At 48.2% G+C, this 18,566-nt stretch overlaps 1 protein-coding gene across 1 annotated transcript in view; it reads right to left on the bottom strand.

The window, feature by feature from the left end:
- Positions 1 to 15,796, bottom strand: part of AHDC1 (AT-hook DNA binding motif containing 1) — a 300,426-nt gene extending 284,630 nt beyond the window's left edge. Inside the window, exon 1 of the mRNA XM_069225031.1 lies at positions 14,565 to 15,796. Within this exon, the coding sequence (XP_069081132.1) occupies positions 14,565 to 15,450 (886 nt within the window). The 5' untranslated portion in view covers positions 15,451 to 15,796. The remainder of the gene's footprint in view (positions 1 to 14,564) is intronic.
- Positions 15,797 to 18,566: the final 2,770 nt, after the last annotated feature.

The raw sequence follows: 18,566 nt of genomic DNA, 5'->3' as shown, positions 1-18,566 counted from the left end.
CCCCCGGACATTACATTTTCTCGACGCAATAGCCCCTCTAAGTCCCAGCAATGGAAATATTGAGGACTCTCCATTATGATCCTGAAAAACAAAACAGTTTGAAATGGGAAAATAACTCCAATAGGCTGCTGCCTTTTCTATCTGCCGACCAGTCTGCTTTCGTGACAAAGTCGAGGGATCTCAACGCCTAGCTTCACCTCAGCCTACCTGGCAGAATAATTCAGACGATTGATAGGTGCAATATTAAAGACTACAGGACACATCACCCTTTGGAAACAGGCACCAGCACAACCCACTGGTTTCCAGGGACTAATTCTCAAAGACAGCGCTGACCAAAAAGCAGCTGCGAATTTTGTGGCAAAAGGTTCTCTGGAGAAACAAGACAAACAAGAACTGGCATAATAATATTCTTGCTCTAAAAGTCAGCGCAACTGGCTTTTGCCGGCGTTTTTTTGTCAACTGTACACGCATCAAGAAACACACAAATCTCTAGCAATCTTGCAAAGGGTTTTCTACTACAGAACATGCATTGGCTGCCTATGCACATGCACTGTATTACTGGAGCATTTTTGATTTCGCCACATGCACAAGCATGCATCCTGAAGCATGGATGCCATTTAAAAAAAATACCACATCAATATGACGGACGGCCATGTTAGAACAGTAAATTAAAATGTACAAAGAAAAGAAAAATGAAGCGTGCATGAAGTGCAGAAAAGGAAAGAAGCAACACTGTGAAGCATATATATATATATATATATATATATTCACACACACAGAGAGAGAGAGACAATGCGCGACAGCATCATTAGCAAACTGAAGGGGTTGAAACAGCATGCATGGGGGGGGGGAAGATAAGGACACACAAAAAGGAAGCAAGATAAAGTCCTGCACTCCCATGGAGTACTCAAAACAAATTATAAATAAATAAATAAATAGAAGAAAAAAAAACTCGCTGGATGTATGTAGTGTAAGTATACGATTCATCCGATCAGAATGCTGCAAGACCAAAATGCACCCGCGAGGAACACCACAAGATCAGGGAGGAAAGCCATTATCTCAAGAGCAGACATCTGGAACAGACAACAAAGCCATACTATCATGAGCATGGGGCTGACCCAAAACCCACTAACTATAGGTTATGTATTGCAATCCATAGGTCTGCCTGTTACCAAGACCTAAAGGGGGTTTCAGAACAAAAGGCCTAAAGCAATAAAGGTTTTAAAGTCATTTAAGTTCTGCAATCTAAACGAAGGAAGCAGGCGAACACAGTTGGGCAGACAATAAAATCCATGCCCATTTGTCCTACCCATTTCCTAGACTCCTGAAAAGTTCATACCACTTGTCTCCGGCTTTATCCTGTGTTGTGCTGCAGCTACTGCTCTCCAGTTTGTGTCCTAACACAAACTGTTATTTGGAAATGGGAAGGATTAGAGGTGAGGGTGAGCACACACAATAGGGGTGCAGGAGAGGGGTCGCCAGGAAAAAATAAACAACAAGATACCAAAAAAGCTGTAATGCAGCAACAGCAGTCCATGAAATCCAGTGGAAGTGCCAGATGAAATAACCAATGATGAACTCACAAGCATTAGTTACCTCCATTATCCCCACCTCAAAAAGGCCACCAGTAACATAAACATTCAGAAAACATGCTACTGTTGTGCACGATCAGTGTGAGAGGTGTGGGCTAACAGCACCACTTGCAAGTGGCTGGGCCAGGCGGAAGAGCAGACACTGAACCAAATATCAAAGTACAGATTCAGACAGGAGGCTATCACACTTTCCCGATAAGGTTGCACTGTAGATAGCTCCCGCCTTTAAATATCTATAGTGGGATCTACCTCCCGCCGCACTCCGCTACAGAATGTCTTGCATTTGCAAGGTAAGGAGATCTTCAAATAGGTAGCAGTGTAAAAGGCACAAACTGAGGCCTTTACAATGGCTGTTTGCTGGGGGGGAAATGGTTGAGCCACGTAAATTGGCTGGAAGAAAGACTACCATTGTGCAGTAAATGTGGAAGTCTAAGATGTCCACTGCAAGCTTCTTCAAGAGCATTCAGCAATTCCTGTGAAGATCAGACAGGAACTGACCGCGGAAAGGTTCCCTAAGCAACGGAGGCAGGCAATGCAGGACTTCACAGCAGTGATCGATCTCCAAAACCACACACTCCTCTGACACGAGGCAAATGACCAGAAAAAAAAAAAAAAAAAAATCACATCAAGAAATAAATAAAATGAACAGGTGGATTACGTTGAGGTGAAAACAGCAGCACTGAAGGCAAGCCGACTAAAACTATTTTCAGAATGTAATGGCTGAAAAAAAAGCTGTCAAATGAAAAGTTGGCCCAAGGAGTACTCAAGCCTATAAAGTACTTATTTATTAGTTATTGTGGTGAGATGCAGAATTTTTAGCGGTGCGCACGCCAACTGCTAGTAAGCCTTACCAGGGTTAAGAAATCTGACATTTGCAGCATTCAGTGGAGTCACTGTTCCAGAGAAAAAATGCATCAATTTTGTCAAATCCTCAGGAAACAGAACCTTTCAAGGACGGTCTCTCCCTTCTCCATTCCTTGTAGATTCTAATCATTCTAGATCCTTCCCTGGACCCCCATGGTGAGCTGCGCTTATGGCTGACCCCCTCAAATAGGTTCAGATTATCCTCTACCACATGCACCAATATCTTTGCACCCAGGCCCCAGCCACTATCGAGTTTACTTGCCCGGAGAAATAACAAAAAAGAGGCCAAAGAAGAACGTATCAACATGGACCACAGCAAAAAAAAAAAAAAAAAAAATTGGTATCATCTGCAAATGGGCACTGCTTGGGATTTGTCAGCCCCCTAAAAGGAGGGAAAAAATAAACGTCAAAGACATTAGTTATAAATCCTGCTGGAAAAAGTGGGTGTAGAGGGGAAGCCTCGTAGACAGTATGCCCTCCTCTAGGAGCCCCCTTCAGGCAGCACTATTTCAGGTTGGCAGCAGCCCCTCTCGACTGACCGAACTTGGGGTGGTCCTCTGCTGGAACTAAAGAGTCAGCAGTTTTTGCTGGACAATACGATCCCATGTGAGTAACCATAAACTCTTACTCTCCCCAAACACAGCAAGCCCACAACCACTTGGTGCTTTGATCCTCAGTAGCAGAGGTCACAAAGGACTAACAACCACCCAAGATCAACGTATTCTTCTCCTGCACATCAGTTGTTGAGAGCCACCCTCTTGTTTGACAGCTATTCAATTCAAATATATAGTCAATAATTCAATTTCCAATCACTAAACCTATACATTCAACAATATTTAGCAGATAGTACGTAAAACGCCCCATTAATCCGATAAAGCAGACTTCAAAAGGTGAGAAAGAAGAACAAGAGGCCGAAATAATTAATGTACTTAAAAAAGGCCCAAAATGTTCTTTTATTGAAAAAAATAAAAATAAAAATAGATAAAACGTTTCTCTGGCTTAAAAGCATACTGGACGGGGTAGGCTGGCTGGGAATAAAATAACAGTAGGCACACACAAACCAAATAATGAAACTTCGAGCAAAGTGACGTTGGGTGCAAAGGGGTTAGGTTTTTTGCATAATAATTGCTCGTTTTTGTGCTGATGCGTTGCTTACATCATCAGACTGTCCAGAAAGATTTAACTCAGACCTACGTTCCTCTTGCCTTCTTCGTTTTAAAGCTTGTTTTTTTCAGTGTAATGACCACTGTCACTGAGTAACTGACAGTGGGTTCAGCCACTACTAGTCCCAACTGTAAGTGTATTCCTGACTCTCAAACTGATACCATCAACCCCCGTTTGAATCAGCTCAGCACCACGGATGGGTTTATAAACTCGGTAAACTGAAGATGGAATTTACAAATCTAGAGAGTTCTAAAAAAAAAAAAAAAACAAGCAGGAGAATAAAAGTAATTGCAAGCAGTCGGGGGTTACAGAGTGAGCTGAATTTAAAAACTGTTCTCCTGGAAACTTGGCCATGAACAGTAATCCACTGTATTTGAACTGACATCGATGCAATGTGCCATATCAGCACACCTCTTTCATCTCACATTGTAGCTGTACTGTAATCATGACAAGAGTACGAAAAGACTTGCCACATGGCCACAACTGTGACCCCTCCCACTTTTTGTCCTTAGCGTGTGGCAAAGTGTGTGATAAAGTTATAGATTCTAGAAGACTCTCTGCAGGGATGCACTCGAATGCAGGCTTCAGGTAGACCTGAGCCAAAGATGAGCCTCGGTGATGCCTGAACTTTCACTGGCTGGTTTGCAATCCTTAAGCGGTATAAGGGCCAGAGATGCATCGGCATGCACATTTTGTACAAAAGGTCACTCCACATGGGACAGGCCTCTTAATGCTAAGACATGGAAATGAGGTTTCTGAAAAGCATAAGAAAGTACAAACTAGGGTAGCCACTGGAAACGATAAGCCCTCTGTCTAAAAATCTTACCAACCTCAACATGTGGACTATAGCTAAGTTTCAGGTGCGACAAAGTCCATTTGTGCCTTAACTTCTGTGCAAAAAACATGCACACTTGGATCAGTTTAAACGTGTTAAGCAGGAATGTAGGCAATCACAACATTATTATAAGAAGGGGTGAAATTGAGCTAAAGGGCTTATTACTTGGGTGAAATTGAACTAAAGGCCTAAGAGTTGTAGGATTCTGGGGCTCCAACCTAAACAAGGTAGACTGATGTGGCGGGAGAGGGTGGTGACCATTCTACTGGTCTCTCAGGACATTGCAGAGTAAATACTACCTGTAGTTCCGACGTTGCAGGCAGCGAGAAAGGTAGACAGGGTTTGTTTGCATGAATGCAGTTTACATGAAAGTAGAGGTAAGTATCATATCTATGGTCGATGGAGGGTTACAACAAATGTGTTACTTCGAGAAATTACTTAGAGAGTAATGGTTGAAAAACAGAGCAAGGGTCTACAAGAGAACCTTCTTTTCTCACTAAATTGACAAAGAGAACCAAGATCTATTTTTGTATCTCTGTTTCCATAAAACGCTAAATTGCACTATTAAGACATGTGAAGCTGCTTTCCTCAGACATCCACAGAGATAGTCTTTGGAGGCTGGAAGGGGTCGAAATGCTGCCTGTCTGGGGACTGAGAACCCACTGTGCCACCACTTTGTGCTACATTATTTACAAGTGTATGCTGAACTATACCATTCATTATCACGGACAACACCCATACTTCAGAGATACACCAAGAACAACACAGGTAAACCAGGATTTTTGAAAATATGCAGCCTAAATAAGAAGGGCCCACCACTGTATTAGTTCTCCAGTACATCCTACAGGCTTATTTAAAAGCAGGAGGTGGGACGAATTGGCCATTTCAAACCTTGTGAATTGTAAATACACCAGCCTCGTCAATTTGAAGAGAAGCAAGGCATCTGAGGATAGCCCTGGTGTGACGGATGCAAAGATGCTGTGTAATACTAATGATGGCCTGTGCGTGATCAGCTAGTGATGGAGCGAGATGGGAATACCTGGATGCGTAAAGCACGACTGGCACACCCGTTCTGCCATCCATTGTTAGGCCTTCTCAGCGGTCTGGCACTGCCAAATAGGGCAGATTGAAAGGGGGACTGTGTAGGCTGTTTTTTGTTTTTTTTTATCCAGGCAAACAAGCATTTGCAATGCAACGGGTCTCACGTTTGCTCGTGTTAGAGCTGATAGCGTTGTAAACTCCTAACCCGACTTTTCACTGGTAATGAAACCTATCGGCAAAAGGGCATTTATGTACATAACCCGAAAAAGTGCAATTAACTGTGTAACAGGGCCGATATTATTTAAAGCGCCTGACTTCTGCCAAGCGAGATCGTGCTGGAAAAATAAAGAAAAAGTAGTCCACGAGCCGGACAGAAAACAGCGAGCCTCGCATGTTTTCAGTACTTGGTCGATGCGCTCGAGGAGGGCTATCAACCGGAAAAGGCATGACACGTGCATGTCTTCCACTAATGAAATCAAGCACATTCTAACAGGCAAGCCCACAAGCCAATGACAGACAGTGACGTGACGTGGACAGGGCTCCGAGCCCTTTTTAATTACTAAAGCGTCCCGCTTAGCGAAACGCATGCGCAAGTGCATGCGACGCAGGCTCGACCTTAAAAAGTCCCACACGCTTCCCCTATCTGGCCGAAAGGAGCAGACCCAAATCGCTATGAGCCATAACTAGAAAAAAAAGGCCTTGGTTTGTCCGACGTCACAGGGGGGCAGCCTTTGGTGTGCATACAGGGCGGCCTGTGTTGGAGTCTCGTTACAGTGCCAGGTATGTGTGCAGCTTGAATAGAACATGCTCGCCATCGGGAGGCACCCAAGGCGGGTAAACGGTTTCCAAGTAACAGCAAGAATAGAGGAGGTTTCATTCTGTCTAGATGCAGTTTGCCCTTTCTTTCCGCAAACTGCATACTTGGCACAGACCGCCGACAGCAGCAAGGAGCGGCAGGGAAGATTATGGCAGGAGCAGCAGGGCTGGCTGTTGGCACTGAGAACAGGCTGCTGCTGACGAGTGCAAAGTGGGTGAGGGGAGGCAGCCGCAAGTGACCAACGCACACAACTGCGGAAGCTCCAGGCTGGAATTTAGTATGACTGGCAGGTAACAAATGTAATGAAAGATCATCTAGGCGCCAATCTCAGCTCCGTCCCCGTTACTGAATGAAGTACACGAACGTGTGGCACGGCAGGATCGCTGAAACAGACGGGACAGCAGGGGCGGAATAAGGCCTACGCGATGCGGTGTGATGGCATCAACTAGCCATGCAGACTGGCACGAACCAAGACTGTAATATTGTACACATGAAATACGGCTTACCTACATCTCGAGGCCCGAGACTAGTGAATCCATGACCATAGGTACCTAGACCAGCCAAGTGAGGGGAAAACAACCAGGTTTTTCCGTACTCTGCTGCACAGTGTGACCTATGCTGGAATAGGAGCATCTTAAAGCTCTCGGTTGAGACACACCTACCTTAAGACCTGTGCCACCCACGTCTAGAGCTATCAATGGCTCTGCTCAAGGTTGGGGTAAACTACCCAGCCATATATACGGTTTCCTCTTTAATGCCCCTACCGTTCCTATATGTCCCTGATATATTTTACTTCCCTTAAGACCCCTAAAATATAGGACTGCTCTTCATTACACTTCGTGCTTAGTGCTTCTTGTTTGTGCACTTAAAATTTGCTAAGTGCATGAAACACAATACATTGTGCACAGACGTGTCTCCTGTTTAGTTCGAAAACATCTTAAAGATGGGTAGAAGTATTTTGTGGGGGATTGAGCCCTTATTGGAAAGATGAGTTAGCGGTCCTCAGATTCTCAGACAAACGTTTTTGCCTAACTAATAAAAATACACATATCCAATTGCTAATAGCAGAGAATGTCATTCTGCCAGACGTTTTTCAGTGCTCTATGAAATAAACAAACTACTCGCATGTCATGTGGAACAGTGAACAGAGGTTTCAGGCTGAAACCTTCTTTCTGCTGGTGTGCACCTTACATAGGTACCACGTACTTTCAGAAGCCACCATGCAGAGATGCGCAAGAACAGGCTAAGTGGAGCACATCCCATAGAGCAGCCAATCCACTGGAAAAGAAATGCTCCATAGATTTCCACTTGGACCTTCACCACGCAGAGAATTACACCGTAAAAAAACATGCTAATGAAATCTCACATTCATACCAACACCCACATTACCAAATAAAAAACGTGAGCATCACAAGGATTCAAATTTTTACAGAGCCTTGATTACCTTTCCACCTGCACTGCCCAGTTGTCCAACTAGCAGTTTTCAAATGGACCACTGCCTGCCCTAAGAATGGTAAAGCCTTACACATATGGCTCACGATCTTGCCACTGAGACACGCAACTATAATTTTGTGGATACTCAATACCTGCAAAAGAACGTTTGAAGTAAAACAGCAGAGGGCCTACCCTCGAATAATCTGGAAAGTGTGGTTGCAGTATTTACTGAAGCAATGCGCTCTTATCAGTATATGTAATACAAGGATGAGTGCCATTTAGACTTCGAACCTGTCTTAAATAGAACGCAATCTACGATATGGTACACACTTCTAGGGTCACTGGCCTGGCCATTAAAGACGAGAGGGGAGACATAACTATCTTAAGCAAATCCCAGAAGACGTTCACATTTAACACATACCTGGTTTTCAAATTCATTATAACCAGCATTCAGTCTCCCACCCAACCTAAGGAAAAAACAAAGGAAAATAGGGGGAGTATAGATCAGTCGATCACTTCACTCTTTCTGAGCATCCATCCCAGATAAACAGAGAACCAATTGAACAGACGATCTTACTGCAATCCTGCCACATTAGGGAACCATAAGCTTTTACTTACACAATACTACCTCTAGCTTCGTCAAACGAGGGAAACGTAAGATCTTGTCTGTCGACTACACTGAAGCTCAACGAAAGGAAAACTAACTTAAACAGTCACCCAACGAGTGTACTAACTACAGCTTCACCAAACGATGGAAATATAAGGTTTTGTCTGCCGACATTTACTAACTCCAAACAGAGGGCACTAGAGATCTGCTTCCTCCATCTAGCACACCAGCAAACTGTGGAAAATACACAATCCACACCACCGACACTTTCTCGAGCCCACTTAACTGGGAAGACGGTAACCAACCACGCCCACACCGAACCGCTCACATAGAAAGGAAATGAGGTGTCACCACATGCTGACTTCCCGTTGCTTGGGGACAACTGTCGACCATCAAACTTTGAGTGTGGTGGAATAAGACTCCCTGCCTGTTGCCATCACAGACCTATGCTAAACAAAATAATGGAAAAAGTATCCACAATATTATTGAACTAGCACAATCACATGAAATGTGGATCCTTGGCAAACCCTTGAATGGAGGGCAAACTAGCCATTTATCAATACAAGTGAAGAGTTATGTAGAGCGCTTACTATCTGTTTGCAACTCATGTTTCTAAAGCTCAACTTACCCTACTTTCAAATGCATGACTGACACTTGATGACCTTCCTTCATTCAAGCCACTCCAGCGAACTTTAAGATATTAAGATATTCAAGCTGACAATAAATGTCTTCCAAAATATACCCCAATCATAAACGCAGTAACACCAATCCCTATTTTTTTGAAGCTCTTCGCTCTACAGCGAAAGACACAAACACAGAAGCATTGTGTTCTGTGGAGAGAACCACTTTACTACCCTAAGACTGTAACTATCGAACATCCTTCCTTTTGGATGCAAGTAGAAAAATACTGGAACTCGTGATTTCTCAACCTCCCATCTTAAGGTGTCATCTGATAGTCATGGAGCAGAGCACCAGCTTGTAGTGCCTAAAAAAAGAGGGTCTCAGTGTGTAAGTTACTTCAAACACCCTCAGCTGACTGATGTTTGAGGCCACTGACAGGCAGGCTCCACCAGCATTTCACTGGAGCAGGGGGTCTTCAAACTGGGGGGGGGGGGCGCTGTGGGCGCCTCAGGTGATCGGGGGGGGGGGTTTGCCAGGCTCTTGCCAAAAGAAGCATTATCCAGATAACAGGGCAGGGCTTTGCTTCAAGGAGAAGTATGTTATTGCATTTTTAAAAAGGTAACAGTACTTAACTGCAATGTTGAAATAGGTTTAGACATGACAAACATTGCCACATTTATAAAAGAATTGTGAACAATTCTGAGGGGGCCCCCAATGATTTGTATTTTTCTCCGCGGAGGGCGTGGCATTAAAAGGTTTGGAGACCGCTGCACTGGAGGGAAGGGCAATGTCAGCCAGCTACCAGTTTTGAACTCACATAATGTGCCCTCTGCTCTAGTTTCACTATCAGTGGTGGCTGAGCAAAAGCGCAAGACAATTTAGGACGACCAGTGGAAAAGCGTCGTAATCCAACCGATGGACGTGTGCGTCAAATAACAGACCTTCGGCCAAGAACTACCAAAAGCTCACAAGCCAGAATTGCAAAAGCTGCACGACACTCCACATCTGCGCACCCCGCCCCACAACAGCTCCCCATTCACAGGTGCCACAGAACGTAGGAGTTATGCAAGAGCGCTTTCCCACAAGCGCCGAAGGGCACACAACAGGCACACCACCGCGTTTTACTGGACGGCACGGGATCCGAGGCGCCTCTGAGATGATCCACTGAGTGAGCATGGAAGGAGGCGCTGCACACTCAAGGAAACGGTATTTCAATCGTTAAGGTTAAAGTTGCCTTGGCATAAACAAACGACAGAAGTCTATTTTTTACGTTGCCCGTTGTGTTCACCTATGCCAATGTAAAGAACAAAAAAACAAAAAAAAACACATTTCCAGTTTTACCTTGATTTTGTGGTGAAATACCTCGACCACGTCTGTTGTTCTGTAGTTTCCCAGGTGGGCATTTCGTTTCTAAAGCACACTCTTGAGGAATTGATGAGCTTTTCTCTCCATCCTACATCAATGGAAGTGGTCTGGTAGCGGTATACGTCATGCTTCATGAATTCACCATTCAAACTGCCATATACTACTTACAGGCCGAAACTTGTCTGTCCCTCATTATCAAAGAGTGTGAGGAGATGGTGACCTTTGTAGGGATGGAGACTGTTACAGAAGTGTTTACAATCTAATGGGGAGTGAAGCATGAGTTGTCCAGTATTGAAAGGTTAAAAAAAAAAAAAAAATACTGACGATTGTATGTTAAGATTCTGTTTTTGAAACCATGCACATTACCCATGTGCCACCTTGGTAAGTGTGTGGGGGCAAAGGCGCCTCTGGTGACGCCACTGAGTGGGCCGGCATTTGGTTTCCAACTCTTGGAGCAGGTCTGCTGCCCCTGGGGTCCTGTTTCCTCTCTGCTGACATTCCGCTTACAGAGCCATATTTATCCTCGCAGGGCTTCCTTCGGGAGCCTCAGCCAGGCTGCCTGGCCTCGCCTCCCTTCCCTCCTCCCCTGCCAGGTTCCCTCTGGCTCCTGCCTGTATCAGAGCTTTGGCTGCATGACTATTCCCCGCAGGCCTCCTGCACAGCCTTTCCCAGCTATTGCTGCGCCTTGACAGCCTCCAGCACTGACCCTCCTCCCCCACTCAAGCCCTCCACTTCCTGCATTCAAGGCCTGCTCTCCTAGAGCCAGTCCTTCCCCTCTGACCCCAATTCCTAGCTAAAGCTGCTTATCTGAGAGCCGCAAGACACTGCAAAGTCTTTAATTCCCTGGGCCCCTCCCCGTGGTCCCCGCAGAGCTCTGGCCAGGTAAACACGCCTTTTATCTCCTCAAACTCCGGTGAAACATTACAGTTCAAGACGATCGGCACAAACTGTGCGTTCATTCAGAAGCATTCAAATGTATAAAAACGGACTTGGTTCTATGGATTGATCATCCGTGATAAAAAAAAAAAAATACAGATTACTGACAATGGTTAATGTTTGCTAAAGAGAGGCGAAGTTTTAGCTGGGCCTATTCACCAGATGCATCAAATTTCCACTTGGACCAGAAAATCTGACATCTGGCCGGCTCCCTGAGCCAAGGCCTGATTTCATTCAGTGCCTGGAGCGAATGCGAGAAGCCTCCCTGCTGTTCAAACGAAGACCCTGTCTCTTGCGCACAGGCTTTCGAATGGGCCACTGAATCTGAGCAGAGGATCACCCATTCCCCATTATCCATGGACCACATAAACTAAGGATAAATTAATCATCTCGGTGGCTAATCGGCAAAATCTCCAACTATGCTCTTAATTGCACATTTACTAAACCGGTAGAAAAACAGCTCAGTGTCCATCCTTCGGTGGCCATGTACCTGCGTGATGCGTACACTCAGTTTCCAAAACATTTGTACCATAGAGCAAACAGTCATACCCTCTATATGGTAATCTCAATTGCAAGTCTGTGCTTGCCTCCTACTGACAACGCTCACCTGCCTAATGGTCAGTCAGCGACTTCTCCAACTCTTCATGGTCTGAGCACTCAACTAACAGTAAGGACTAGTCCTAAAGACATTCGGCTAATTCTCCATCCCACTGTGAACCTTTCCCATCACACTCACAAGACTGATGGATAGTCCCTTCATGGTCCGCAGCACACTACTTGCAGTCACCAGTAACTACTACTGACCAGATTTGTTTGCTTGGGTAACTCCCCTACTACAAGGATCGTCCACGACCTGTGCCGCCACTGCCTTTACTGTTGACACGGACAGTCAAATCAACCTCCACATGGTAGTATTGCCAATATTCACTAGCCCTATCAACAACTAACTACTTTCCATTAAACTTTCAACATCAAATGTGTCATCGTGGGCAACAAACGCTCCCCCTGCCCCCCCTCTCCCCCCACCATCGCCCTTTATTCACTACCCCTTAGTGAGGACATCTAATTATTCAACCCATCTGATAGGATTGAGAGCTGTTATATGTTGGGGCACGTTATTTGCCCAAGGCCTGAAAATTAAAACTAAGGCAAAAGGAGACGATACCAATTAAGAGGTCACTACAAAGGGTATATACTTAATTCGAGTGTTTTATTTTTAATGTGTGGGCGTGAGCAAAAGCCAAGACTCCCCAACGTTTTCAGTAGAGGCAATAAAGGGCTAAAAATAGGAGTAGAGTCCCTCCACCCACACAGAGTAGGTGGAGAGGCCCTGTAGGAGCTGACAAGCTTGTTTATTTCTCCATGGCTGTGGCCTGCGGCCAGGCTGACAGCTGTCACTCATCCCTCCCCACAGCCCGCACCCTCCTAGATGTCTGTCACCCCCGACTTCCAGCTGCAGGATCTCCGGCCTCTGAAATAAATCTGCGGTGTATGCCGCAGTCAGCTGGGTACCCTTTCTCCCGGCCCAGGAGAACTGCACAATGCAGCTCATGGTCCACTGGTACCTGGGTGCGGGGAGATAAAGAGGCAGCTTAAGTGCGAGTCTGCTTACCTGAGCAAGAGAAAGGGGACACAGCCCCCTCCCTCCAGTGTCCTCTCTACAAACAGAAACTGTAGACATGCACGGAGAGGGAGGGACAGGAAATGAGACACCCAATCCGTCTTAGCATTAACGTTGCGTTGCCAAAGCGGCTGCCACCTCCTGTGTAAATGTTTGGGGGTGGTGGGAGAGGGGCGGTGGTTAAACTCCTCCCCTCCACCCCCCGCTGATGCACCCCGGAACCCACCCTTAAGAGTCTGGGATGGCACCAGCAAAGAACGGGGCACTCTCAATCACAGCACTGGTTCAGCTCCCCTACAGCAGCCCCAGCATATGACAGCACTTCTGTACGAGGCGCCTAACGCCTACAGCTCACCATACCTCTGCGGTGCGACATACCCCTTTACATACAGAATTAGATTATATGGTTCTCAATCCTCTCAAGGTCTTGCATAGCCTCTCATCGTGGCACGTAGGCGCCACGTTATCTCTACAGACCCATGCCCTTCTATAGTGGACCACCCTGCTTCTATGAGCCAGCATCCATCACGGATAAGAGGCACCATTGCTCTAGGTCACGGTGACAGGCTCCCTCTAAGAGAAAGGATCCTTTCACGAGCCACAAACAGTGCCTACTATGCACCTCACGCTATATGAGAAAGCTCCACTGAATGGAAAGCAACTACCCCACTCAAAAGGGTAAAGAGGAGCAGCTATATAAAGGAGGGAGGCACAGTGCCCCTCTGTAAGGCCCGCAAACCTTCCTTAATGCCATAAGGAAACCCACATACTAACACTTTTTCTACCCATCACCGCTACCCTTTTCTATAAATAAAAAAAAGCGCTCCTGCTTAAGAAACAACCGTTATAGGTCATTGGCAGCTCTGTGGTACACTACCCACCCTTTCAAGCACAGTGGTTCCTCTAAAGAGCACACACAACCGAGGAACACTTCCTCACTTTAAGATGTAATGCATCTTTCTGCAAGGCATCGAACCCTACGAGCAGCACCATGGTTACTGGATACAAGACAAACCATGGAAGCACATCCATGTACAAAATCTTCGGTGCAGCAGAGCACACCCAGAGGTATAATACCCTTATGTGCACCACAGTACCCGAGTGAGAGGTGTGCTACACATAGAACAAACCTCTTGCAGGTGCACCACCATGTAAGGAACACAGCCCCGTGGCACAGCAAAAGCTTCGAGGGGCAGTACCGAGTGTGCACTACACATTTGATTAGCAGCAACACTTGCAGATACAGGGCATCATTCTAATGTACGACACCCCTCTGCCAACAGCACCACAATCTCCAAGTGAACAACACCATTCCATGAGCGCCACCCACCCCCGATGCGACGCACCACTTTGATCACAACCTCCTGATATACAGCACCAAGGGCAGCAGCAGCTACATGCATTGCACCCCCCGCCAATAAGTACTCCTACGTGATGAACCCAGGCGTCTGGATGCACTAGCAGCTCCACATGCACAGCATATCTGCGAGCAACATCCCTCCGAACACTACCACAGACTGATGCTCTGCACCTCAGATGATCAGCAGAGCCGGCTGCACAGCACCACCTACTCACGCACAGCAAGTATCCACACAGTTGCACAGTTCTCCACGGTGAGAAACAGTACCGCCTCCTGGTGCACAGCACATGTGTGTGAACCTACTCACCTGCTTCCACCAATCTCCTGGATTCCCTGCTGCCGCCACGGCCTCCTCGGCTGCCCCTGCCTCTGCCTCTTCCTCTGCCGCGACCTCTCCCTCTGGCTGCGGCCCCTCCTCGGCCCCTGCCGGGAGGAGCTAGTAGGATCCCGGGTGCTTCTGGCCCTAGGGCCGCTGTCCCTACAGTTCCTTCGCCCCGGCCGAGCGGCTCCTGCTGGCCTCCTGCCGTTTCAACCTCCGCGGGGGGCGCCGCTCCTCGGCCGCGGCCCCTCCCGAGCCCCCTGGCTCTGCTCGAGGGCCTGCCGCGGCTCCCTCGGCCCCTGCCGGGAGGGCACAACATCATGACTCCCGCGGCTCCTCTTCCCCGGCCCCTGGAGGGCCGCCCCCGGGGGGCCCCGGTCCACGAGTGCGCTGTCCCCGCCTCCACGGAGTCTTTGCGGGCTCCCGCCGGCCCTGGAGCCTCCCCGGGGTGCCCGGGAGCCTGGCTGCCTGCCTCCGCCGTTCCGTGGTCCTGCCCGGGGGAGTCTCGGGGGAGCCCCGCCGCGCCCGCTCCCCTGCCCCTGCTCCTGGAGGGGGGACCCCGGGGGGCCGCTGTCACCATGCCCGCTGAGCCCGGCACCCCCGGGGACTGCTCCTGGGACTCCCCGGGGCCGGCCGACGCCGCTCCTCTGCCCTTGCCCCGTGCGGGCGGCTCCACGGCAGCCGCGAGCGCTGCTGTCACAGGTGTTCCGGGACCGAGCTCCACCCCGGGCCCGCCTGCCACCGCTCCCCTGCCCCGGCCTCGGCCCGGGGCGCCCCCGGCTGCTGGTCTGCCCCGGCCCCTCCGGGCTCGCACTGGCCCTCCTCGGCCCCCTCTGTTCCCGGAGCCCCCGGCCTCTGCCGCTAGCACCTTCATGTCCGCGGCACGGCCCGCTTCAGCTGCTCCGGGGGCCGGCGTGGCTGCGCATGTTGGGTGAAGGGAGCGGGTGTCTCCGCGGAGCCGGGCTCCTGGGGAGCGCTCCAGCGGGGTCCTCCTGACAGTGGTCCTCAGGGGTGGCTCCGCAGGCGGGGTTTCGCGTACAGGTTAGGGGCGCCGCCTCCTGCCCTTGGGGCTCCGCCCCGCGCAAGGCCTGTCACGGGCTCGGGCTGCCTCGGTCTCCCGCCGCCGCCAAACCTCCTGCGGGATCCTCCGCCTCCTGCCTCCGCTCCGGACTCCGCCGTCTGTGGAGCCGCCTCCAGCCCTGCGCGCGCAGCAACACAGGCCCCGCCCCCATCCAACGCACCGCCCTCGCGGCCTGCGCGCGCAGCCCTGTAGGCCCGCCCCTTCGGACTCAACAGACCGCCCACTGCCTTGGGCGCGCGCATACTACACCGCCCACCCCCGTGTCCTATTGGCTACGGACCTGCCAACCCTCGGAGTGCTCCGTTTTGGAACAACAAACCTCCCCACTGAAACAAACCTCTAGGCACCGCCCCCTCCAGCTAAAACCCGCAAACTGTCTTCCCTGTGAACCATTTTTGTGAAACAATTCAAAAGCGGAATTACCGAAGGCTTAAAAGTATATATAAAATGTGTCCAGCACATCTTCAATATCCATCTAGTCATTTGCAGCATAGCAGAGCTTGCTTTCAGCTCCTCCTTCAACTTTAACGCTTGCAGGGCGCGCATGTGCCCATCCGTTCCAGGCACCTGAACGCTGGAATGTGTCAGTCAACATAAAGTGTCAGTAAGGTGCCCATATTGGGTGAGTGGAGTACTCCAGCGTCTTCTAGATCGATGGGGCGGGCAACTTTTACTTCCTCATCTTTTTTTGCCCCACCAACCGGATTCTGATTTAAGAGGACACCTATGGGAACGCCAGATTGCTCGCACGCGCAGTTCCTTGCTTGCCTTGTGAGCAAATTGCGCACGTTGTCTGCGCAGGACCGTAGCTTAGTGGCATCCATGTTAAAAACAGGCAAAACGTCTAGACTCTTTAATCAATGGGAGGGCAGCGAAGGGGGTGGGACGTTCCCGCATTCATACAGTACAGAATGGAATGAAAACAAATGACGTTGTGCCTGTCTCTTCCATGGCGACCGTCTGGGACGTCGCCCCGCCTTATAGGTACTGTTTACTAAATTATGCCGACGACATATGTCAACAAGGCGACACCTTTCAACTGCTGTAAGCATGAGGTTGCCTCTAGGAAGTCCCCGCCCAGGCGGAAGGCTCATGGTATATACACTACAACTCCCGTTATTCCTGAATTTTGACTACTAAGAGAAGATTCATGGGGTATATGGTCTTTTAGTTGATTATTGCCTGAGTGCACTTCTTTTCCATTCCGCATACCAGAGTGCACGGCAAAAATACAACTGTGGTACTGTTGCACGTGAACATTATTTTACCTAATTCTATATAAAAGCCACTTAAACGAATGTCGGTAAAAACTGTTATTTAGTGGTTTCGAAGTATCGAAGCTATTCTAGTCTCGAGAAGTCGTAGATGGAAGAACTGATGCGTAGTGCACATGTCACTTTGGGGTGTGGGCTTGGGATGTAATAGAAGTAAAAGATTATTGCTTTCCGCGCACTTCAACGCCTCGTCAGGAGCAGTAAGCGGCATACAAAAGCAATTTATTTAAACTCTCAGTGCCTTGGTGTGAATGGGGATTGTACCTTATGCCACTATCTTCGATACAAAGCCAGAACTCGAACTACAGGTGAAGTATTTACCCTGTTTTATGACTGGCAAATAAGGAGCATGCCCAGATAAAACAGATGTGACTTAATTATAGTGAAAAGCAACATTGCGCTCTGTTTGACAAGTGCTTGGTGGTGTGTGTAGGTACAGTTTTGTACAAATGATAGTGTTAACAGAACACAAAACTGTTGTCAGTCTAAGTGGAAAAGGCAAGGATCGAATGCGATGGAGTAAAAACACACGTTTTACAAACTGTGGAGCAGCATGAACCTATGACAACTTTTTAACGTGACCTGAAATCTTGGCAAAATGCCAGCACATACGACATAGGTGCTGTACTGGGAGAAATAAGGGCCAGATGTAGGAAACCTTTTGTTCTTCGCAAACTGCAAAAAACACAGTTTGCGAGGCGCAAAAGGCCAAACGCGATGCACAACCGCAAATTGCGAGTCGGTACCGACTTGCAATTTGAGGCTGCGACTCGCAAATAGGAAGGGGTGTTCCCTTCCTATTTGCGACCGCATCGCCATGCTGAGTTGCTTTCGGACCACAAATGCGGTCGCAAACCAACTCGCAGTTACCATCCACTTGAAGTGGATGGTAACTCATTCGCAAAAGGGAAGGGGTCCCCATGGGACCCCTTCCCCTTTGTGAATGCCAAAAAAAATATTTTTTCAGAGCAGGCAGTGGTCCTATGGACCACTGCCTACTCTGAAAAAAACGAAACCAAATGGTTTCGGAATTTTTTCTTTTTGCAGCTCGTTTTCCTTTAAGGAAAACGGGCTCCAAAAAGAAAAAAAAACTGCTTTATTAAAAAAAGCAGTCACGGACATGGTGGTCTGCTTTCTCCAGCAGGCCACCATCCCTGTGAGTGCCTGGACTCGCTATGGGGTTGCAAACTGTGACCCACCTCATTAATATTCATGAGGTGGGTCTTTGCGACCCCATAGCGAGTCGCAGAAGGTGTCTGAGACACCTTTCTGCATTACATTTTGCGAGTTGCAAATTGCGAGTCGCTATTACTCGCAATTTGCAACTCGCAAAATGTTGTTTTGCTACATCTGGCCCTAAGAGTGGAGGATTTTGACATCACGCCTGGCACACTAGTGATGTGTCTGCCCAATACAATTTCACTGTACTGTGCATCCCTGCCTTTGGATTACAGCTCAAGTCACAGTAAGACAAGTGTTTTGAAGCACGCCGTAGTTTGATTTTCCGCCAAATACACTGATCGCCATGTTCTCTGATAAATGTTGGATTAGGTTGACATACTCCCACTTCCCCCCCCCCTCCAACCCACCCTGCATAGGCGGAGGTGTCTCAAGGTTGCACTACAAGTTAGTTTG

The sequence above is a fragment of the Pleurodeles waltl genome, chromosome 3_1 (genome assembly GCF_031143425.1).
Source record: "Pleurodeles waltl isolate 20211129_DDA chromosome 3_1, aPleWal1.hap1.20221129, whole genome shotgun sequence".
Taxonomy (NCBI): Eukaryota; Metazoa; Chordata; class Amphibia; order Caudata; family Salamandridae; genus Pleurodeles; species Pleurodeles waltl.
This window is presented reverse-complemented; position numbering and strand designations above follow the sequence as displayed.